The 25,787-nt window shown below is 39.2% G+C and overlaps 1 protein-coding gene across 3 annotated transcripts in view; it reads right to left on the minus strand.

Annotated features, from left to right (window-relative positions):
* Positions 1-1,057: 1,057 nt before the first annotated feature.
* The window catches only part of NR1H4 (nuclear receptor subfamily 1 group H member 4), a 105,983-nt gene continuing 81,253 nt past the window's right edge, over positions 1,058-25,787 (minus strand). For all 3 annotated transcript variants that reach the window (XM_077472287.1, XM_077472288.1, XM_077472289.1), the window contains 5 exons: positions 25,412-25,513; positions 22,623-22,716; positions 17,306-17,452; positions 8,969-9,082; positions 1,058-4,297 (listed from right to left, as the gene is read on the minus strand). In XM_077472287.1, coding sequence (XP_077328413.1) covers positions 4,059-4,297; positions 8,969-9,082; positions 17,306-17,452; positions 22,623-22,716; positions 25,412-25,513 — 696 coding nt within the window. In that variant the 3' untranslated portion in view covers positions 1,058-4,058. The remainder of the gene's footprint in view (positions 4,298-8,968; positions 9,083-17,305; positions 17,453-22,622; positions 22,717-25,411; positions 25,514-25,787) is intronic.

Consider the following 25,787-nt stretch of genomic DNA (forward strand, 5'->3'; position numbering starts at 1 on the left):
CACCCGAGATACGATCTACAGATCGGCTTCGGGTGCCGACATCGCGGGCGCGCTGGACAGGTAAGTGTCACTATTTTAAAAGTCAGCAGCTGCAGTATTTGTAGCTGCTGGCTTTAAAAAAAAAAAAAAACGCGGAGTCCCGGTGGACTCCCGCTTTAACAGACAGGCTAAGTATTTTGTTAAAGAAAATGTAGCATTTTTAATTCACATTAAGCAATATTAAAATCACTGATTCACACCAAACTTTTTTTTTTTTTATATTTTTCTTTGCTTTGAACATGTTCCCCATGGCAATCTCCACCCCCCAATGCCATTTCTTGGATAATCCCTCGACTGTTAGCCTTGAAAATGGGTGTTACTGTTTTTTATCAGTGGACTTTACACCCCAGTAAAGTCCAGCCTGTCCCAAACTGACCCCAGATACATTGATCACTAATAAACATAAACAGGTTGTGAAACAGTTTGTAATTGAAATAGAAAAACAAACATTAAAAAAAATGATGACTGTCATCCAATCTAGTCCAGCATCAATCATGATGTCCAGAGATTTGATTCTTGTCAATCATGGCATCCAGCGACTCATTAATCTCGATGATCCAACACCCACCAATGCTTTCCAATTGCTAAATGACAGATCCCTAGCTGCGGTAATGTAAATTGATTGTCAGAGATCACAGGCGATGTTTGTTGACCAGAATTAAAGTGGTTTCCTAACTGATGTTCATATCCCACGTACTTTGACAGCTTTCCCTGCAACAGTTTCCAATTCACTGATAGTGACTGCTCTGTGCCTCCCTTTTATAGTGAGGGGGCTGGCTTATACAGAATACATCATATTCTAAAGATGTACTGTACACTTTACAAAAAAAAAAAGAAATACAGACTAGATATATTGTATACATTATATGTCTCATCCTCTATTTACAAAGTGACATTTGTACTATTACTCTAATAATTGGCAATCTGGCAATCCTGAAATATGAACAATCGCCAATACAATCCACTATACAATACACACTATTATGAAGTGATGACACGTGTCAAATAAAATCAGAGATGAGATACTATTATTTTTTTAATTCACTGTAATTAAGCATTTCCAAACTTACTTTATTTACAATAGTTTGTAAAATGTATCAAATGTTAAATTGCATTACACATTGTACAAATAAATTAAAGTGGATCTTTACACGGATAACTCTGACTAGTTATGTTCAAAAAGTGAAGAATTACTTACCTTTCCCAGTAAAATCAGCACTCAGACACATTGTCCCACTGAAAGTCCTTGGACAGCTGACATTTAGGCAGAATCTGAAGACTAATCACTAACTGTAAACTAGAGCTGCACAATGCTGGATAAAATGAGAATCCAAAATTTTTTTGCTTAGAATAAAGATCACGATTCTCAGCGTAACATAATCTTTGACATTATACAAACACATTGAGCTAACTTTACTGTTTAGTTTTTTTTTTTTAATTCCTTGAAGTGTATAAATACAGTGTGACATAAAATATTGCAACGACCGCCATTTCATTCTCTAAGGTTTCTGTATATATATATATATATATATATATATATATATATATATATATATATATATACACACACACACAGTATCTCACAAAAGTGAATACACCCCTCACATTTTTGTAAATATTTTATTATATCTTTTCATGTGACAACACTGAAAAAATGACACTTTGCCACAATGTAAAGTAGTGAGTGTACAGCTTGTATAACAGTGTTAATTTGCTGTCCCCTCAAAATAACTCAACACGCAGCCATTAATGTCTAAACTGCTGGCAACAAAAGTGAGTACACCCCTAAGTGAAAATGTCCAAATTGGATCCCATTAGCCATTTTCCCTCCCCAATGTCATGTGACTCATTAGTGTTACAAGGTCTCAGGTTTAACTCAGAACAGGCCTCGCCATGGTCAATCAAAAAAGTTGAGTGCACACGCTCAGCGTCATATCTATAGGTTGTCTTTGGTAAATAGACATGTGAGTGCTGCCAGCATTGCTGCAGAGGTTGAATGGGGGGGGGGGGGGGGGGTCAGCCTGTCAGTGCTTGGACCATAAGCCGCACACTGCATCAAATTAGTCTGCATGGCTGTCATCCCAGGAGGACACCTCTTCTAAAGATGATGCACAAGAAAGCCAGCAAACAGTTTGCTGAAGACAAGCAGACTAAGGACATGGATTACTGGAACCATGTCCTGTGGTCTGAGGAGACCAAGATAAACTTATTTGGTTCAGATGTGTGGTGGCGACCAGGTGAGGAGTACAAAGACAAGTGTATCTTGCCTACAGTCAAGCATGGTGGTGGAAGTGTCATGGTCTGGGGCTGCATGAGTGCTGCTGGCACTGGGGAGCTACAGTTCATTGAGGGAACCATAAATGCCAACATGTACTGTGACATACTGAAGCAGAGCATTATCCCTCCCCTGGGAGACTGGGTTGCAGGGCAGCACACCTCCAAGATGACCACTGCCTTGCTAAAGAAACTGAAGGTAAAGGAGACTGGCCAAGCATGTCTCCAGACCTAAACCCTATTGAGCATCTGTGGGACATCCTCAAATGGAAGGTGGAGGAGCACAAGGTCTCTAACATCCACCAGCTCTGTGATGTTGTCATGGAGGAGTGGAAGAGGACTCCAGTGGCAACCTGTGAAGCTCTGGTCAACTCCATGCCCAAGAGGGTTAAGGCAGTGTTGGAAAATAATGGTGGCCACACAAAATATTGACACTTTGGAAACAATTTGGACATCTTCTCTTAGGGGTGTACTCACTTTTATTGCGTGCGGTTTAGACATTAATGGCTGTGTGTTGAGTTATTTTGAGGGGACAGCAAATTTACACTGTTATACTGTACATGCTGTACACTCACAACTTTACATTGCAGAAAAGTGTCAGTTCTTCAGTGTTGTCACATGGAAACATATAATAAAATATTTACAAAAATGTGAGGGGTGTACTCACTTTTGTGAGATACTGTATATATAATGTTTGAGGGTTCTAAGTAATTTTCTAGCAAAAAATACTGATTACTGAAACGGCTCCTATACAACTCCTGACCAATACAACTACTGACCAAGGTTCAAACTAATAATATTGACTAATAAATAAAATCCAGGATTAATCAACAGTCCAGATTGATTTTGCTAAATAAACCTAAACCCCAACGAAAGAAGATTGCGCATGACCCCTGAAATGTGTTGTATGTCCAATTTTGATAGATCCTTTTTATTGTGAACAATTCATATTTTGGGCATTCCCTGCGGCTTTATGCTTTCATCCTTTCTCTCCATACAACTTAACCCAGCCAGGAACCCCAGTGGTGCTACACGGGGCAATAGAGAGCTGCCACGCTATAACAATCATTCAATACAGTCATTTACCACCAAGCTTTGAGGCCAGGGCTTCACCACGCTGATTCTAGGTGAAAAATTATGTCCCGATGAGCAAGCAAGTAATTATAGATTTATATATGTGATAACAAAAACTGCGCATGCAATAGGTGCAACCTGCTATATATCTTGGTATTTCATTCACTAAAACTATAGCATTCTTCAATGCTGTTCATAAAGGAAAATGCTAAAAAGCACACAAGTAAAATCGGGTTGTGGAGGTAGAGGTGGGGCATATAAGTTGCACCAACCTTAAAAAAAAAATGGTTATCATGACCTCAAGCTGCAGCATACCAAGCATCTCTACATAAAATTATCAAAACTGAAAAGTCACGACAAGCACATTATAAATCACCCCATGTACAGCATGTCATTAGAAACTCTATTTAATAAAGAAAAAAATAGCCCACGGCCTAACATACAGTAACTGCCCGTTAAGATAATAATCCTAACCTGCTTTTTTTTCCATAAAAATTCAAACCTGGTTCTGAAAATACATTTACATTATATATATACATACATACAATGGAAAAGTTAATTATTATATCATTAAAATAGTAATCACGTCGTCTATTACAAAAAATGTATCTATATATATAAAATAAGAGTTCAAAATTTGAAGTTTTTCTTTTCAATAACTCATCCGTTTGTTATTGGACATCCCAGATTTCACATAGGAGGGGTGTAAATTTGTGGTCACTGACTCTCCATGACATTACCATGTCGGTATGGTGATGGCTAAATGTTCGTAGTTCAGTGAGACGCCCCAAAAGCCGGGCAAAGTGTTGAGGGTTGTTGGGGTGATGTTGCTTGCAGAGCTTTTCCAAAATGTGCAGGAAAGACTCTTGAAGCTTTTCAACAGACTCTTTGTCCTTAAGGTACTGACGATCTGCCCGGAATAAAAAGAAAAAAAATAATAGTTAAAATAATTTGGTTTGCTTAGTTGTTGCAAATAAGAAAGCAGTAAGTATTTAATGTAGAACTTTAGCCAAAACTTCTCTGTGGGGCTTATTTTTGCCATCTGTGTCCCATTGGGGATATTACCCTTCATATCCTGTCCCATAGTCAAACTAGAAAGTTAGAGAAAATTAAGGAATCCCCGGTTGTCACCACCAGAACCAGTGTCCCTATTGGAAGATATCCCAGTCCTGAAGATATTCCTAGGAACAATCCTAACTTTGAAGTTTTCTTTTATTTTCACTTGCGTTGATAATGGTAAACAGGAAAAATAGGGTGAATCTCCCTAACAAGGGCCCAGACAACAATAAAAACATGACAGGGTTTCTAATGCCTCTCCTCTCTATCCAAAAGTAAAAAAAAAAAAAAAAAAGTTTTGCCTTCAGTTATACTTTAATATTTATTTTATATTTAACCACTTTCGGACCACCCGCCTTCATTATACAGCAGATCTTTGAAGTGGAATACTGTTGTTATGGCAGCAGCTAGCTACCATAACCCTGGTATCCACTTCTTCAGCGTGCAGTCTACTTTAAGATAAAAGTGGTCGCAATGGCGGCTTCACAGTGAGATCACTTTTATCGGTGGCGGGAGAGGGACCCCTCCGCCACTCTCCGTTGCCCTCCACCGCTTATCGGAGCCACCAGTGGAGACGATTGGGTCCTTCTGCTGTATGTAGAAGAGTGAGTGAAATATGGCCCACACCCGGCTCCATACCATTGCATGGTGGAAGCAACATAAAAACATCACTTCTGCCCATGGCTCTAAAAGGAATTTTTTTTTTTTTTAAACAACATTTTTTTAATTTTATTGCATTTTAGTGTAAATATGGAAATCTGAGGTCTTTTTGACAGCAGATCTCACATTTAAGAGGTCCTGTTTCTATTACAAGGGATGTTTACATTCCTTGTAGTAGGAATAAAAGCGACACAATTTTTTTAAAAAAGAACAATGTAAAAATCAAAAATAAAAAGTAAAATAAATAAAAAAATTTTTTTTAAAGCACCCCGTCCCACCAAGCTTGCACGCAGAAGCGAACGCATACCTGAGTAGCGCCTGCATGTGAAAACAGTGTTCAAACCACAATTGTGAGGTATAACCACGATCCTTAGAGCGAGAGCAATGATTCTAGCCCTAGACCTCCTCTCTAACTTAAATCATGCAACCTGTAGAATTTTTTAAATGTAACCTATGGTGATTTTGAAGGGTAAAAGTTTGTTGCCATTCCACAAGCGGACGCAATTTTGAAGCATGACATGTTGGGTATCAATTTACTTGGCGTAACATCATCCTCTTTATAAAAAAAGAAATTGTCTCACTTTACTGTTGTCTTATTTTTTCATTCAAAAAAGTGTATTTTTCCCCAAAAAAGTGCGCTTGTAAGACCGCTGCGCAAATACGGTGTGACAGAAAGTATTTCAATGACCACCATTTTATTCTCTAGGGTGTTAGAAAAAATATATATATAATGTTTGTGAGTTCTAAGTAATTTTATAGCAAAACAAAATATTTTAAATTGTAAACACCAAGTCAGAAAAATAGGCCCGGTCCTTAAGTGGTTAATATTTATTTTCTATTTTATATTCACACCTAAGCTCAAAGCAAGAACTCTAAACAAAAATCTCATGTAATTAAATGGGGGACACATTAGAAATAGAGAAAAATCTCAGCCACCGCACACTATACAAGCCCAGCGTGTAATAAGCGATAGCTTATTAATTAATTAGCGACCAAACATGTTTCGCCCCACCCACGGGACTCACCTCCATGACTAAGCCCTATGGTTGGGGGGAAACATGTCAAGGGGTGTGGCCTGGATGGAGTTCGGCTGAGGCTGCTATCACTTATTACATGCTGGGCTATGGTGGGCTATGGTGTGCGGTGGCTGATATTATACTCTATTTGTGCTGTTCATTACATGGAGTCAGGGCAGACTCCTAGCCTGACCAGCATTCTCAGGCGAACACAATGAATGGGGGACATGCCAGAGCGGATGCCAGTGCGGAGACCCTAAAGTTGGGTTCACAATAAATGGGGACCATTCACATATGAAGGCTCAGACACCCGTAGCTCGACACCTGAGGTTTCAAAAGCTACATGAGCTACTTTTGAGAAACACTTTTGGTGTTTTTGACTCCATAGACTTCAATAGGAACAGCAGTACATGTTCAAATCAAGCGTTTTCAGGTGTCTTTCAGTCCCTCAGTGTTCAATTCAGTGTCCTTTAGCCTATAAGAACTTGTCTTCCTTCCTTAGTGCTTTCTATTGGCTAAAACAAAAACATCCGAAGCTTGAATACACATGTAAAAGCCTTGAAATACTCTTCTAATATGTCTGCATATGCATGACAAAATGCTCAAAAAAAGCTCAAATAAAAACACCTGAAAATCCGGAAGTACAAGAGGCCCTCAAATCTTTGTACTTTCAGGTTATTCGTTTTTAATCTCACTCTTTTTTAAAACATTACCACAAAAATTTCATGTTTCAAAAAGCATTTTGTGCTTGGAATGTATCACTTTGATGCTGGTTCATTTTTCTATAAAATTTTTATTCTGAGACAAAAATTTTTTTCTTAGTTTTGGATAAAATGGGGACGAATGACAACCCCACTGTTATCTGGGGCTTCAGCTTTATCCACACTTCCTGTCCTACTGCCAATGTTTTACCAATTCGCAAGGAGGACTCTCCAACGGCAACACAGACAAAAAAAAAAAAATTTTCTTTAGTAAAGTCGGAAAGGACTAGAACCCACGTGAGATTTTTATTTCGGTCTGAGCCCTCATTGCAGATTTTCCCCTACTTCTTCTCTGGTGAAACTGTTGTCAACAATACAATACAAGTGAGAGTAATTTTCTTTAAGGAAGCCTTGAAGACCAATAAAATCTGAAACTTATAATTCTTCATTATATTATCCAAAAAATAAAAAACTGTTTTTGCCTCAACATTTACTTAATTAAAAAAGATATATTCACTAAAAAGTATAAGACATTTAGTAATTTACTTAAAATGTCAGATCATCTAATTAAGTTCTAAAGAACTCTGAACAAAGGATACAACTAGGGACCTACAAATTCTAAAAGAAATCGCAACCGGCTGAATACAAATTGAAGTATGTGTATTGTAACCTGGAGCACTCAGCAGAGGACCCAAGGCAAGTGCCCTAGGTACCAGGGTCTAGCAACAACCCCACAGATTAGCACTTACAGTGGACAATATTAGTATTAGTGCAAACCGCTATTATACTAGGAAAAAAGGCTAATTGTGAGCGAGCAGTCTTTGGCAGGCAACATTTAAAGCTGAAATCCAGGCTGATGTAAGAGATACAAATTCATGAAGCTATATACTCATTACTATAGCATTAAATATATTGTTAATTGTAAGCAGTACCTGAACTTGATTTGTTTTCATCCTTTTCCAACCATTTGTACAGAAGTGCTCAGGCTGGGAGAGGCAGAAGCAGCACAGTCAGTTGTGTTGCAATGCCCATGTGCAAACAAAGAGCATTCTAATAGAACCAGAGTGAGAGAGGGATTAGCTCATCAGTTTGCTGCTTCTCCTTTCACTGTCCAGTCAAAGGCTGGGGAAGGGACAAGACCTGCAAGTGCAACTGCAGAAATGAAAAACCGGTTCTCTTGCCCTACCATAAGGGGCTGCACTATGTAGGAATGCTGTGTAAATCTCAGGGCTGGATGGACATAAGTATAATTGATTTGGCAGGTAAAGCAGTTCCTATGCAAAATGTTTTTAATATCTGTATTTAGCTGCTTGCCTGAAGTTCAGCTTCAGTTTACATTTTTGTTGAAAATAAATAAAATTACCATCTGTTTTTAGGGGTGTAGGGAAGATGCACCATATGTACATTGGAGAATGTCTGCACCCCCAGTAGCTACATACTACCAAAAAAAAAATGCAAACATGAACCATAAGCTAAATTAAATTAAAGGCAGAAGGTTTTTTACCTTAATGCACTCTCTACATTAACCGGTTCCCACCCAGCCTCTCATCGATCCAGGTGGAAGTCATATGACATCATAAGACATTGACTCACAAATCAGCGGAAGTCATTGGCTCCTGCTGCTGTCAATCATAGCCAGTGAGGAGGAGAGCGAGGGGTGGGGCCAAGCCATGCTCTGTGTGTGAATGGACAATGTCTATTCACAGGAGTGTGGCTCTGGAGTGAGCCAACTCGAGTACCCTCATTGCAAGAGGCTTGCAACTCGACAGGGGGTAGGAACCAGGACTGTCAGCAGGGGACCCAAAAAGAAGAGGATTGGGACTACTCTGTGAAAAGCCATTGGCCAGAGCAGTTAAGTATAACATGTTTGTTATTTAAAAAAAAAAAGTTTATAACCTTTAGAATCACTTTAAACTAGATAAAAGGCAGTTAAAAGCATTACTTGAAACTATTGTTTTTCTTAGAGGTGCAAAAGACAGCTGAAGCCTAAAGGCAAACTGTCTAATTTTATGTTAGGCCTAAAGCAAATGTCCACCTGAGATAATTTCTCACCTTGCCTTATGGCAGATTTCACCCAATCTATCATTAGCACTATATCAGTACCTTACGTTTTGTTCAGGTATTGATAATTGTTTATTGATAACATACCTGGTGTGAGAATCACAACTGCCGTGAGCAGTGCATACTCTTCCTCGGTCATCTTCAGCTCCCCGACACTCTTATAAAAACTGAACATGGGATTTATGTAATCATGAGAAATACCTAGAAAAAAAATAGCAGACTGCTTTTTTCTTCAGAGTTATTTTTTCTTTACACCTTCATGATCTATAAATATATAAACATAGACTGGATATACTATGTATGAAAAAGACTTGATGTGAAAGTTGTAAGCTACCGATCTGATATTTTCTTATAGCAAGAACAAAACTGTAATGAAAATGTAATTTAGTGATTAAATACCTTGATAAACAACCCTCTTTTCCAACCCAAAATGAAAAACTTTGTTTCATCCTTTGGGCCATCACAGCCAACATATTTTTTATGGCATTTACTTACAAAAATGGGCTCCGGTCCGAATTGCTTTCTAGGCGTCTGAGATCCAGTATCAAATTGAGTATGGGCTTTCCCTTCTTTTTGCCATATAATCTGACAAGGTTGTCCTCTTTCAATACTTAACAAGTGTTATGGCAATGTGCCCTGCTATGAGTTGTTTAACCAATAAAAATATTTATAAATTGTGAATCGCTCACACCTTCCACGCTATTAGCATGTGATCAAACATATCAATAAATAAAATATTTGGCAGCCTCCACACTTAAGTACCAAATACCATGTTTAAATGCTTTGTTCAAATATTTAGGTGCAAATCCTACCACTACCAATGTAGTGCATAGACACCTTTATATAGATTGTTTAGCGATATCCATAATTGAATAAACGCAACCAAAATGTAATGAATATAGAAAATATATACAACCACCACCATAAATTAATCATTAATATAGTGTTCATAAGTGCCACCCTATAGTCATAAACTATATACAGTATTGCGATCCACACTTATAATAAGTGCTCTTCCAGTGATGGGTTACTACATATCCCCCTGAGAAAGCCACGTGACCCTGTGGTGCAATTTGTAGGAGAGGGGCTCTGATGCACTAGACCTCCTCTGTAACTCTAAACATGTAATCTGTAAAACTTTTTGCCTATGGAGATTTTTAAGTACTGAAGTTTGGCTCCACAAGTGTGTGCAATTTTAAAGCGTGGCCTGTTAGGTATCTATTTACTTGGGGTAACATCATCTTTTTTTTTTTTTTTTTTTATATAATCATGAAACATTTAAAAAAAAACGCGTTTGAAAAATTGCTGCGCAAATACAGTGTAACATAAAAAGTTGCAACAACCACCATTTTATTCCAAAGGGTTTGCCGGCTAAAAAAAAAAATATATATATATATATATATATATATATATAATGTTTGGGGGTTCTGAGTAATTTTATAGCAAAAAAAAATGATGATTGTTACATGTAGGAGAGAAGTGTCAGAATTGGCCTGGGTAGTAAGGGGTAATTACCATAAGTAATATACAAATAATTATTATATATTGTAAAATAAAATGCGCAAACCAATAATGAAAAAACGGGGGGGACGGGATGGGACTAATGAGTAGCTGCCAACATAAAAGGTGATTCCACACTAAAAACAAATATAAAAGAAGAATAATGTGGTGCTTACTAAGTGCTTACTAAGGCTCTCTCGCCTCCCCTCTTTTCCTGCGGCCTGCCAGGTTGCATGCTCGGATAAGGGTCTGGTACGGATTTTTGGGGGGACCCCATCCCATTTTTTTAAATTTTGGCGCAGGGTTCCCCTTAAAATCCATACCAGACCCTTCAGGTCTGGTATGGATTTTGAGGAGGACCGCCCCCATTTTTTAAAAATTTTGGCACGGGGTTCCCCTTAAAATCCATACCAGACTTGAAGGGCGTTGAACTTTTATGTGTGTTGCCAGGACCGACAATTCATTATAGCCGCGCGTAGTTTTAAATGACTTTTTTTTTCTTTAGAAAGGTAATTTTGCTGTCAGACTGTTATAAACATGGGAAATATGCGCCACTTTACACTTTACATGCATACTATAGACACCCCCCAGGTATGAAATTTAAAGGAATATTACACTTTTATTGTTTCACTTTAAGCATTATTAAAATCACTGCTCCCGAAAAAAATTTAAAACTTTTTTTGCATTGATACATGTCCCCTGGGGCAGGACCCAGGTCCCCAAACACTTTTTATGACAATAATTTGCATATTAACCTTTAAAATTAGCACTTTTGATTTCTCCCATAAACTTTTAAAGGGTGTTCCGCGGCTTTCGAATTTGCCGCAAACACTCCAAACTGTTCCCTATTCGGCGAACAGCCAATGTTCGCGTCTAACTCATGTTCGACCCGAACATAAAGCCCATCCCTACTTATAACATATGACATAATAATATAAGATTTAGCTTGATTATAACAGTACCTTTTCAACAGCAGCAGATTCTTCTTCTCCCTCTTAACTGTGTGAGAAAAACATGGGATTTTGGGTAAATCTTATACCCATAAACCCATGTATTTCCTTCTAGTTAAGAGGGCTGGGCTGGGCTGGAAAGGAGCATGTGTCTTCTATGACACTGCAGCGAGAGGCGTGACTCCACTGCAGAATTTGTATTGGACAATTGGGCCAATGGTACTTTACCATTAGTCGAAGACTCCAAGCTGTTCATTGAGCTCACTGCCTCTGACAAAAAGTGAGGAGAGGCACTGTGAGCTCATCCTCTCAGTCTGCTGCAAACAGAGTGTGCCAGCTTGTATTTAAACTGGCTGCTCTGTATGTAGCTTCTGACAGGCTATGCAAGGAGCCCCTTATCGCTGGAACCATAGATCATAGGAGCCCCACATTTTTACCAGCGGTGGGGTAGTACTTAGGCTACCTACCCCCTACCCCCAGGTCACTGAGCTACGACTCTCAAAGCTCGATTTTTATTTTTTGAATTTTTTGTTTTTTTGTTTTTTTCACCTGCTTCCCCTGACTGCACCTCCCTGGTGGATGCCGAGGACTAGCGATCTGCAGCAAAATAGCACTTTGGAATTTTACACTTGTGTACACAGCAATTGTTACATGCGTTTACAGTTTGGTGTACTGGAAGCACCTTTTAAATGTGAGTGTTTTACTTGGAGTTTTTAGAAATAGTGTGCTTTAAAGATAAAGCACAGTTGGAGTTTTTTATATTCATATGTGCATGGCTGACTGGAGGAACTAGTAGGCGGAAGGAGGAGGAAGCAATTCTGCCATTGGGTTCCAGGAAAAGCACTTCCAGTTCACTTGGAAGGGACAAAGCATTATTAGATCATATCATTATGTATGATCCATTATCCCAGGTGAGACCACAATTGGTGGAGGGATTGAGCACAGCATGAAGCACGTGTGATGCAGAAATAGTGACCCATCACTAGAAGAGCACTTAATATAGTGTGGATCAAAATATATGCTTTATAACTATATGGCGGCACTTATGGACACTATATAATTGATTGATTTACTGCGTTGGTTATATATATATCATTTCGATATTTATAAAATTTTCATAATTAGTTTTTTTTTGTGTTTGTGTTTTTTTAATTATGGATGTCACTAAACAATTTATTTAGGGTGTCTATGCACTACATCGGTAGTGGTAGGATGTCCTTGTTCTATAGCCCTTTTCAGCATAACCTTATATAAAGCCATGGAATTGGTGACGACATACTGGTGGCTTTCATTACACCGTACTAACTTTACAAGGTTACTATGGTCAGATTAGTTAGACTGAATCACTGAATTACCACTGGTTCCCATTAGATGGCACCATATGCTCAAGTACTGACTGTGCTTAAAAAAAAAAGTCAGAGTCTGTGAGTAAGGAATAAAAGCAATTGCTTATTTATATGGTTCTGTTTTATTACTTTCCTCCAAACCCCCTCCATCCTTTTTTTCTTCCCCCTCCTTTTTATCTAATTTTTTTTCTCTTTCTGATACCGTTAACAATAATTAGCATTATAATTTACATAATAATATAAAATCATTGGCATATGTTTTTTTGTTATGCTGTCTACTGCCCTAAAATTAGCTTCCTATGGAGGTTATGTTATGCAAATTTGGATTTGAATTTTATTCTATTGTATCATAAGCAGGCTTATTTTTCAGCCAGAGTGCAGGGGTTGTCTGGGAGCCGCCCCATTGGCTGGTTTGTTGTTTACAGGCTGGGCAGATGGGGTGAATCTAGTGATATCACAGATTGATGCTGCTCTCTCCAGGCTTCTGCCTAGAGCCCAGGGTGTGCATTAGATTGTACCCTGATTTGTGATGCTGAGCTAAATACCCTGATCTGTGATACTGAGCTATATACCCCGATCTGTGAGGCTGAGCTATATACCCTGATCTGTGAGGCTGAGCTATATGCTCTGCCCTTTGATGCTGGGGCTGTATACTCCTGTCTTGTGATTCCGGGGCTGTATAATCTGTCCTGTGATACCTAGCTGTATACTCCTGACACTATGGGTGGAAGCAAGTGGAATACAGGGGACGGAGTGGGTGGATTCTATAAAGGGGTGGATGAAAAGTGTGATGGGTCAAAAAGGAAGGGCGGGGTCTGCGCCCCCCTATCCTAAATCTTGACAAGCCTCCACTGCAATCGGGCAATAACTGAATCGACCCCATTAACTATAGGTCATCCCAGGTGGATTAATGCTATCCTTATGGACTTTAGGCAAATGGTAAATAATAGGGGTTCTGCAGAACAGTGGATCTAAGTAAGCTGCCTCTTTTTTGTTCAGAATGCCCCCATGTTAGTCCTTTTTAAACCAGATCATGCAATTCCTCTTTGTACTGAAACATAGGATCTCTGGTCGATAACTGATAAGTCTCCTGATCACTCAACAAACCATTTCTGCTTGATAAAAAGCTTTTTTGAGAATCACTAGGCCTCCCCCTTTATCCGCAGGGCGTTTGATGATTTAATTTCCAAAGAAGCTATACCATTTTTAATATATTGGGGATCTGCCATTTTTTATATTTTTAATTCATAAAGATCTCTAGATACCATATTTTTAAAAACTTCACAATATTTATTATTATTTAAAGGGTTAAATGTAGACTTGTTTCACAAATTAGAGTGGACCCCTTCAGACGGAGTCACCTTTCTGGTGATGGGATTAGATAAAAAATGCTTTTTAATATTTAGGCTACGCATATATTTCTGTAAACTGATATAAGTTTTAAATGTATTTAAATTTCACACTGGGGCAAATTTCAGCCCTTTATCCAATACTTGTGTCTCATCTTCACTAAGGGGGATACCACTTAAATTAACTATACCTGCACCTACTGGGGCCTTTGCCTTTTGTAATCTCCAACCCCCTCTCCTTCCTCTCTGTCTTTTCTTTTCCGTTGCTGGACTTGATTGTTGTTTGAATTTTGTGGGGAATTCCTCACAATTCCTCAGGAATTCCTCAAGAGTTGTCTATATGCCGGAGTGCAATTGTGGTCTCCAGTATATAGGCAGGACATCTAGGGAACTTCATGTCAGATTGGGAGAGCATGTGAATAATATTAAAAAGGGACTAAAGACGCATAATGTTTCTGGGCATTTTAAACTTTTTCATAATCGTGACCCCAGGGGCTTGAAGTTCTGGGGTATTGAGAAGGTCAAAAGACATTGGAGAGGAGGCAATTTTATTAGACAATTGAGCTGCAGGGAATCCTAATGAATATTCGAAACCAAGTCCCTGCTGGCTTGAATGTCGATTTTTGATTTAAAATGTTTTATTTCTGATCGTTAAGTTTGGATGATTTTTATTTGCATATTTTATGGATATATTATTGGATATATTTGTAAAAGATGGCCATGGATGACGTTTTTATTTTTATTTTTTATATAACCAATTAATTTATTTTATATATAATGAATACATTTTTTCTATTTTGGATTAATTGGCATTTATTTTATTATCTTGATAGTATTATTGGCCATTTTAAGAGGCATGGTGTCACACATCTCTTCAGTTGGTTGATTTCTCATATTAGGGAACAACCCCCTTTTGTATTGGCCATTCGCTGCGTTATATGGACTGCTGCCTTTAATTCCTGTTTCTCAGGCTGTAGAGATTCAATGATAGAGACAAGGAGGGGAGATGTCCCTCCCCTCTGTTGAATATTTCTGAGTATATAAGACAGGAGTGTGCCTCTGTATCCACTGATGAAATCCCCACCCCCTGGGACGTAACGCGTACGGAAGGAGAGGCCTTACGTTGATGTTACCCGTGGCTGTTTCCTATGAGGTTTATATATCTAAGCACTTGTATGTTAGCACTTATTGAAATGCTCTATTTGTAAATGTGATTCTTCTTCTTTTTCTACTTAATTAAAAGTTTGGTAGCAGAGAGCACTAGATGTGTCTTTATCTCTATATGTCAGGATACTGGTGATTATCTACGATACATTACTTTGATGCGATGCCGGTGCATGAATCGATCTGGTGTTTCTATAGGGTCCACACCAGGAAGATCACTGTGACCACGCTCCTGGATATTTATCCTTTATGGGATAGCCTGTTTGACCCTTTGTTGACTCAGGGGTCCTGGCATTGAGGTGAGCGGCTTAGAGTGTACAAAGGTGGAGGTTTTGCACATCTGACACGGAGTCCATTGTTTTCTAAGCACATCATCACTTTATCTGGAACTTCTGTGTGCTTTCCTATATGGATTTTTCTTAATGAATTTTAATTAACGCTGCACTATTTCTATTTTATACTGACCTGGGGTGTTGTAAATTTACCTGGAGAGTTCAGCTGCTGTTTATTTGTGTTTATGATATTTGCGTTGCTGTATTTTATTACTGTCTCAACCATCTAATTGACACTTTTGCTGGACAGCTTTATATATTACAGGAACTTAAAAATAAGACTTATTGGCTGTCTCACTAGGTTTAAAATAAAGGAAAAAACCTAAAAAAAAGAAAACTGATGCAGGCACCACATTTAGGGATTGGTAAACTGCAATACATTTTTGGGGGGTTGTTTAATTTAGCTTTAAAACAACAAGAGGCCCACGTTAGGTAGTTTCATTAGTGAGTGCCATATGAATTTCATAAATTTAGTTTTCTTATAATAGAGAAGTACGGCCAAAGCTTTTTGGCCATACTTCTCTTGTGGATCACAGTAGTGCACTTACTTGTGCTCTCCTGTGACCCAGAATCAGCCGACAGTGGGCCAAAGCCCACTGTTGGCTGATGTGAGAGAGCTGCTCTAGGCGCCCTCCGTGAGTGCTGAAGAGGCAGAGCAAAGAGCAGTGACTGACATCGCTGCTCTCTGCACAGAGCTGACCGAGAACTGAGCGATCAGCGGGCTTGGAGCTGGCAGGGGGCAGTTGCAGCATCACATGTGAGTATAGTCAGGGATCTCCAAACTACAGCCCTCCAGCTGTTGCAGAACTACATGTCCCATGAGGAGGTATTGTAAAACTCTGACATTCACAGGTATGACAATGGGAAATTTTAGTTACTGAACAACTGGAGGACCATAGTTTCGAGACCCCTGGTATAGATGTTTTGTTTTTTTGTATTACTACTCTTCTCTTTTAACATTCAATTTTGGAATTAGAGGAATTCAGTGGTAGAATTTAATTTCAATTATTTTTATCACTGTGCTCAAAAATGATCATTGATTTGACCCCATTAACTATTAGAACATTGAACGAAATCTTTTTTTTTTTTTTTTTTAACAAAATTCTACTGGTGTATGGCCAGCTATAGATCTGAGCAGTCAGACAGGCTAGGAGAGGAACAAATTGCTTTCCTGCACTGGTCTCCAAACAGTGGAGAAAAATTTACCACACTGGACAGCAGACTGCAGGTGACTTTGCCTAAAGTTGATATTGCGTGATTTCACTTTCACAGTGAATGTAATTAAGTGTTATTTAGCGGTTTTATCTTTCAGTCTATCACAGGGATCTGCAATTAGCGGACCTCCAGCAAAACTACAAGTCCCATCATGCCTTTGGGTGTCATGCTTGTGTCTGTCAGAGTCTTGCTACGCCTCATGGGATTTGTAGTTCTGCAACAGCTGGAGGTCCGCTAATTGCATATCCCTTGTATCATTAGATTATTTAGGAACACAGTAAAGCATCTGAATATCAAAACAATATAAAGAAGATATTCCATGTATTTTTATGCAAATAGCAATGTGTGCGTCATAAACAAAGCTGAATAATACAAGCATATGAACAAAGCAAACTTTGAGCACAGTGGTATTATATCAGCTATGGATAGAAACGGAAAGACAAAAGATGATCACTTGATGTATTAGTTGTGATTGTTATCAGCCTCATCAAACAAGTCTACTGAATCCAGATACAATTAATAATGTATGAAGCATGTGAGAAAATGACTTTCCACAGTCTGATCTTACCACTATTCCAAATTCTCTCTTCAAGAACGTCTGTGTGGCTATCAAGCAACTTCTTATTGAAGAGCTCAGCAGAACGAAGAAACATAGCTTCAACTGCAGAGCCTTTCAGGAGAGCAATCTGATCTTCGTGATCTAATGTTTGAAAACCTGTATAAAATACACATGTTATAATCACATAGGTAAACATTTACATGTTGATTTATTAAAGAAGTCATAAACTTGCGTTTGTGGACTGGGCTTAACCATTGTACCCGAGAATTTGAAGGAGTCAACACACGTTGATATTTACTATTGTGAAATGAATGTAATAATGAGGGATAATTAGAATGTTGTAGAACTTAAATGATCACAGGAATAAGGTGGTTTACAGCAACGGCACTACTTATGTTGCAGGTCCTGCACTTCTTCAGGCTCAAAAGGTAATGTTAGCCAGCATAGCACTTTTTCAATAGTGATACCACATGAGCTTACAGACCACATAAGGTCTTAGCAGCACTTTCCCTGGATGAGGTATCAGGTTACTGGGTCACCCAGTGATCCCCAAAGTCCTTGCAGTTCCAAGAAGCCGGCAGAAGAGACACCCTATAAGGGGGAAACCTACTATTTCCCTCTTCATTAGGTACCTTTTCCTAACACTGCTCCTACTCTCTTCTTAACCAGTAGGGATGAGCTCCGGCGTATTCACATGGAACATGTGCAGAGCCGCCAGGAAGTCAGCGCAGTGCTGTGCTGATCACAGGCAGTGAGACATTTCCCCGATGTGCGGCTGCAGAGATCGGGCAATGTTTCACTGCCTGTGATTAGCGCAGTGCTGCGCCGACTTCCTGGCGGGCTCTGCACGTGTTCCATGCGAACACGCTGGAGCTCATCCCTATTAACCAGCAGGGCTCTCTCTCAATTTAGACACTTCTGTGTCAAGATGGTTCCCAAACCTTGAGGCTTTTCAGCATCCAGACAGACTTTCCAAACGAACGGACTTGGCCACACACAAGCACGCCAAAGTCTGACGGATTTGAACGTGATGACGTATGACCAGACTAGAATAAGGAAGTTCATAGCCAGTAGCCAATAGCTGCCCTAGCGTCGGTTTTCGTCCTAGCATACAGACGAATGGATTTTTCGACCGGACTCGAGTCCGTTGGAAAGATTTGAAACATGTTTTATTTCTAGGTCCGTAAGACTTTTGAGGAAAAAAAGTCCGCTGGAGCTCATACATGATCATATTATCCGACAAATTCATTCCATCGGACTTAGTCCATCGAAAAGTCTGGTCGTGTGTACGCGGCATAAGAGGAAAGTCTGTCGGAACTCTGCTTAAAGTCCGTCTGGAAGATCGTCAGACCTAGTCCATCGAAAAGTCCAGTCGTGTGTACGCGGCATTACAGGTTGTAAGTGTAGCTGTCTGCCCATACCTCGTACAGGCAGGCAGTAACTGAATGACAGGAAGTATCACAGTGCTCTCTGGTAGTTCATTGAGAAGCCTCAGTAACTAATAATAGTTGTAGCTCCCTCATTCACAGGACTTTGTGAATGAATGACGCAGCTGTGTGGGCAAAAAACCTGTGCGACGGCTATTTGTTTAAAATTATGACAGCGGGTGTGGAGAGATGTTTCCCAGCCCACTGTCACAATGGATGCTCGGGGGGGGGGGGGGGGGGGGGAGTGAAGTGCAGGTGCTGATGCATTGGTAACATGTTACACCCCGAATATGGCTGTAACAAGTAACATTTATGGAATAGAGGTTGGGGGAGTTCTTTAGTCCTATAGATGGTAACATTATAACTGTTAAGAGTGTAATACAGGCACATAAAGCTACCAACTCACAGAATTGCTGACAGAATCAACAAGTATGTTTGCAAATATTTATGGAACAGATATCACAAAGCTGGTACTTTTAACAGAGGTTCTGACATCATCAAAACCTGAGCAATATCCATAGTTCTGCAATGGATGTGATGACTCAGTGGGACAGCCCACCATTGGAGTGTGGGGGAGTGCTGTCTGCCAGAAGAGTGGAGGATCAGGTAAGTAAAGGGTTTTTAATCCCCCAGGACTAAGCAAGAAAATAACCCTTGCAGTGCGGGTGCAGTCCCACTGAAAGGGATCGTTTTCAAGTTTCCCAGAGTTGGGCTTTAACCACTTACAGACCGGACCATTTTGCTGGCCAAAGACCAGACCACTTTTTGTGATTCGGCACTGCGTCGCTTTAACTGACAATTGCGCGGTCGTGCGACGTGGCTCCCAAACAAAATTTATGTCCTTTTTTTCCCACAAATAGAGCTTTCTTTTGGTGGTATTTGATCACCTCTGCGGTTTTTATTTTTTGCGCTATAAACAAAAATAGAGCGACAATTTTGAAAAAAAAGGATTATTTTTTACTTTTTGTTATAATAAATATCCCCCAAAAATATATAAAAAAACATTTTTTTTTCCTCAGTTTAGGCCGATACGTATTCTTCTACATATTTTTGGTGAAAAAATTGCAATAAGCGATTATTAATTGCTTTGCGCAAAAGTTATAGTGTTTACAAAATAGGGATAGTTTTATGGCATTTTTATTAATAATTTTTTATTATTTATTTTTTTACCTGTAATGGCGGCGATCAGTGATTTTTATTGTGACTGCGACATTGTGGCGGACACATCGGACATTTTTGACACATTTTTGGGACCATTGTCATTTATACAGTAATCACTGCTATATAAATGCAGTGATTCCTGTGTAAATGACACTGGCAGTGAAAGGGTTAACCAGTGGGTGGCAGTGTAGGGGTTAAGTGTTCCTAGGGGTGTGTTACTAACTGTGGGGGGGTTGGGCTTTAATTTAGTGAACACTGATCTCTGCTCCAATCACATGGAGCAGAGATCAGCGTCACTAGTTGCTAGGCAGAATGGAGAAATGCTGTTTACAACGGCATTTCTTCATTCGGCCGCTCCGTGAGACGATTGCGGGTATGCCCACGGCGATCGAGTCCGCGGGTCCCGCGACCGGACTCACGGGGGTCCCAACCAGCGCCGGCGGCGCGCTCCCGATGGCAGGGTGGCAAATTTAAAGGGACGTACAGGTACGCCCATTTGCCTGCCCGTGCCATTCTGCCGACGTACATCGGCGTGCGCTGGTCGGCAAGTGGTTAAAGTGATATTAAAGCCTTGTTTCTATGTTTAAATAACAAACAGGTTATACTTACCTGAACAGGGATAGTCGCCACTCTGGATGACATCCAAAATAGTATTCCTTTATTAAATACATGTACAGAGCTGTAAAACAGCCTACACATTTTGGATGTTAGTCCTTATTCATGACTGATAAACCTAATAAGTAACACTTAAATAGTATATACAAAAAATTGTATATAAAATAGTATATACAAAAGTCACATGATTAACCAACACAGGTGAATTAAAAATGCAAAAGGGAAAACCCGGCATGACTCGTGCAATGGAACACATCACAAAAAGTAAACATGAAAAACCAGGCTTTTGTGGGTCAATTTCAATATGCCTGGTTTTTCATATGTTTACTTTTTGTCATGTGTTCCATTTCACAGGATCATACCAGGTTTTCCCTTTTGCATTTTTAATTCACCTGTGTTGGTTAATTGTGTGACTTTTGTATATACCATTTAAAGTGGTTGTAAACCCTTACAAACCACTTTGACCTACAGGTAAGCCTAGATTAAGGCTTACCTGTAGGTCCAAGCAATATCTCCTAAACCTATATGGTTTAGGAGATATTTGCCCGAAAACCGGCACCGCTGTCTACGGCGCATGCGCCGTAGACAGCGGCGCGCAGGCGCACTGAGCACGGCATTCTCAGCGGCGGAGCTGCTGCACGTGTCGGCTCCCGTGCGCATGCGCGGGAGTGCGTCATCGCGGCTTCCCCGAATGACAGCGGCGGAGCTGCGAGAACCCACCAGCAAGATGGATGCGGCGGACTACAGGGGACAGCGGCGACTTCGCTGGCTCCTGTGTCAGGTAAGTGACACATAATGGGCTACTATGCGATGCATAGTAGTCCATTATGCTTTGCCTTTGCAGGGAATGAAAGAGGAAGTAAACTCATCAGGGTTTACTTCCTCTTTAAGACCTCATGTACACTGCTGCTGCTATACGGACGTTTAGGAGCAGCTGGACATTTTTTGCAACTGTTCCTGAACTCTCCTCTATGTTAACTTATTATTGTTATCATGTACACAGGGTTGTCTACAGTTGTTTCTAGGCAGTTGAGTTTAAAAGGTTTTTTTGGAACTCAAAAAATGGGTTCAGAAGCTGAGCTTAGGGGCATTTCAAGTTCCAAACGCGTTTTGTTTACAGGCGTTTTACATTTTTGGCTATTTTGAAAAATAAAATGTATATTTTTTTAAACGATTCTAAACGTAAACGTGGCAAAACGTAGCTACACGCGTCATGTAAACATGGCAAAACGGACGTTTTAAACGTGGGTTACTATCTGTCAAGTTAAATCTTTCAGGAGAGGTTGTAAAAAACGTCACACATACATGAAGCTTAAGTGTTAGTTGTTTTGTTTTTTATCAGCCATGAATAAGGACTAATATCCAAAATGCATAGGCTGTTTTACAGCTCTGTACATGTATTTAATAAAGGGATACTATTTTGGATGTCATCCTGAGTCCGGACCATCCCTTTCCTTATTCTGGTACGTTGGAGGTTTCAGCAGCCTCAAGGTCTGAGCCCTGGGCAGAGCTTTTATGTGAGAAGGTTGCAGCACCTATACACTTGTTTTCCTTGGATGTTATACTTAGCTGCTCTGTGAAGTGGTTTTGCACAGAGCAACCATGGTCCTCCTCTTCTCCTTCACGGGTCCCTCACCAGTGCTCCTGGCCCCTTCCTCCTGCCCGGTTCTCCCACAGCAAGCAGCTTGCTCATGGAGCACCCAAGCAGGCACGCTGCTGACCCACGGCTCTGTGTGTCCATTCACTCACAGAGTCACAGCCCACCCCCTCCATCTCCTGATTGGCTCACTGGCTGTGATTGACAACAGAGGGAGCCATCAGCTCTCTTGGACATGGCTGGATCGAGAGGGGGTTCAGATAAGTAATAGGGGGGTCTGGGGGACTCCTGCAAACAGTTTTTTTTTACCTTCATGCAAAGAATACACAAAGTTAAACAACCTTGTGCCTTTACAACCACTTTAAGCCTCTTCTCAATTGGTCATGTATAAGTTCTAATGGAAACTATTCAGGGTATATCCAGATATAACATCCAAATCATAGATTATAGGCACAAATGTGTTAACTTTTTGCCTGGGATGAGGAAAATCTATTTTTTATAGATAGATATTTATTAATATAAATACCTGGAATTTTCTTTGTAAATTCCACCAAAATCTGAACATGACTTGTAGCCATAGTTGTCAGGAAAATAAAGTTGTCATCTGTGCTCAAGTTTTCCTGTGGGAAACAAATTATTTATATGATACATACAGAGAAAAAAATTTGCATTTTATGTTAACAGTAACATATGATGACATTTATATCATATTCTTATAAGTTTGACTGTAACGCCAACATTTTCCCTTCCCTCTCTGCAAACCTCATTGTATTAAGAAACCTTGAAAATGAAATTCTTGAAGATGTGTTTATCTTCAGATCACAATGAGATTGCAGATCTTATCACCGACTGCCATACATGCCGTACTTGGAAAAGACACATTTATAGTGTCCCTGCCCTGTGTACACCAAGTCTGATATGCATCTGTTTTATAGATCTATCTTTGATCATTATCTTTGTGACCTCCAAGAAATGTCGTAACTTGCCTTAAAAAGCGCATGAGCTGACAACAGAGATTTGTTCCACAGAAAATATCTACATTGTGAACACTAATAATATTTTGACTGTGAACATTAATAATATATTACCATTCAGTAACACATAGGGATTATTTATTTATAAGAAACATTTCTGACAGGTAGGATTTTATTGCAAACGAGACTCTGGGGTTGATTCACTAAAAATGTAATAAAGAATTTTCCCAGAGCTTAGTGAATAAGATGAAGCTTGCTGACTTCCATCATCCAATCACGTGAAAGCAAAACTTGTTTTTTGTTTTTGTTTTCTCCCTGCATGTGATTGGATATTCTCTGCAAAGTGAGATTTCATCACATTCTCTAAGCTATAGAACAAATTTCCTTGAAAAAGTATAACCCCCCCCCACCTTGCAACATAAACAGCCTATTTGCCTTTAGTAAATCAACCCTGTGTATACTATCTCAAAATGTGGTCAAAATTGGAAATTTATGGCTTAAATCAAGATGGAAAGTGAGACCAAATCTCTCCTTTGGGACACAGAAAGCATTAAAAATCTGGAAGGTGTTTTAACCATTCCATTCTCTATCCAAAACTAGAGAAAAATGTTTAGTTGGAGCACCACCTTTTTTTCTTGGCCACATTTTGAAGAACACTTTTGAACAAACTAATTAAAACTCTAGTCTACTGCACATTCATTTTACTCAGTGTATAGGGGGGGGGGGGGCAGAAGATAGCAACAAGCTCCAACTCTACAACTCTACCTGGAAGTCAGAATGTCCCGGGTTCAGCCATAACAGTAGGTTATCGAAGGATTATGTAAGTATGCAGACTGTTATCAGTGGTATGTCAGTTATCGTATGCAGCTGAACTTATTGTTTATATGTTGTTATAGTGACCACTTAAGCTCAGTACCAAGAAATGAAAAGCCAGTGTTAACATGTATATACACTGTAATTATACCAGCTTTTCCAAGATAAGGTTTTATATCTATTCGGTAACATTAAATCGCCATGAATAACCCTTCAATACTTAAGCAAATAAAGAAAGAGATTATCACTGTAATCAAAGCAGTGGATTATCCATTGATTCTATAACTGGAACAATTTGCAAGCCATTTAACCTTAAAGTATAGTTAGTAAAGTTATTTTCCTACTTCCATGCACAGAGATAAAATCAATGCAGTAGTGTAGCCAATGGCTTTGAAACCCAACACATTATGACGACCTTTAAGTGCTCTTGGCACTTGTAACTATGATCAGACTTTTCGAAAGCACATTTTTTGCCTAATATGTTCATAATAACGTCCAGACCTTGTTGGGATTTGTTGGTACATGGGGATATAGACAATGAATTACATGCACCAACAAATATAAAAATTGTAAAAATGTATTCGTAAAATATGCACCCCTGAACCATTAATATAAATGCATTATGTCATATACAGTATATCCTATAATTCCAATGTTGAATGAATAGTGATAAAATCATGCAGATAACCAATTTTTGAATCTCCCCAAATGAACATGCATCCACAATTAATAGTAATCTTCAACTTGAAAAAAGCGTTAACTCGTCTTCCAACATCACTTTGTGCGCTATTTGTGAATCTGTTCACCTTGGAACTGACCTCAGCTGTAAAAGAGGTCAAAACAGGCAGTATATGGTGTGCAATTTGCTCCATGTTTCTGCCAACAATTATATTTGGGATCTTGCTTTGAAGATTTACTACATGCCCATCCAGAGGTTTTTGACCAAATTCCTCATTTGCCAACTGTTTACTGTAATCATCCAATTGTGTGTAATGATAGAAACATTCATTTTTTTAAAATTCTCCTACTTCCAACCTAGGATTTTTAAAGTGGTAAACATGATTATATTGCTATGGCTCACTTTGTGATGTGCAGCAATATCACACTTATTTAAGTTTAGATTACAGGAAGGATTATCTACTATGCAGGTTGAAATGTCTACAATCATAGGTTTCCAGGGCCATCTCTAAGAAGATTGGGTGCCGTGGCAATATCTTTCCAAAAATCACAGATTTACATTTTTGGATGCCATAGGATGGCCAGATGTTGTGACTCCTTTGGTTGGTACTGAATGTTTAGAGCCATTGGGGGTTTACAGTAATTTATCAACACCAGAGGCTTTTAATATATATTTACCGATACTAGGAAATGGCACTCATTTTTCCAATATTCTTTCTCTATTATTTTGCAAACTTCTTAAGCATCTTGTCTATTCACCACATTATAATGTCGAGAGACAGGCCTTGTTTAGGCCATTCCAGTAGTAAACAGTCTATGAAAAAGAATACTGTAACTTTACTGTACTCACTATCAATTTAGAAGTCAAATCTTGCGGCAGTCGATGCTTATTATATGATTCCATTACATACTGCAACAGCTGTATCTCGTCTTGTGTAAGTTCAGCTTTGACCTACATGAACAACAATGAAAATAAGCTGTATGACATTGGTAATATACAATATCTCTGGCTAATACAGAGTAACTACAAGCAAGTTGTTTTTTCTTTAGTTGTGGGTAGAGTGGTAAAAAATCTTCTTCTTGGGACCTACATGATTTAGTAACAGAGAAGCTCCCAAGCACGGGATGAGGACAGTATGTAGAACAGATGCAGTAAAGGGAAAAATCAGTTTAGGACTTAATAGGAGGAGTGCAGTTTCAAAAGTTTAGGGGCATAAAGTAAGTAT

Source organism: Lithobates pipiens, unplaced genomic scaffold (assembly GCF_037356315.1).
Source record: "Lithobates pipiens isolate NorthernLeopardFrog02 unplaced genomic scaffold, aLitPip1_a1.2 Scaffold_8, whole genome shotgun sequence".
NCBI classification, from domain to species: domain Eukaryota; kingdom Metazoa; phylum Chordata; class Amphibia; order Anura; family Ranidae; genus Lithobates; species Lithobates pipiens.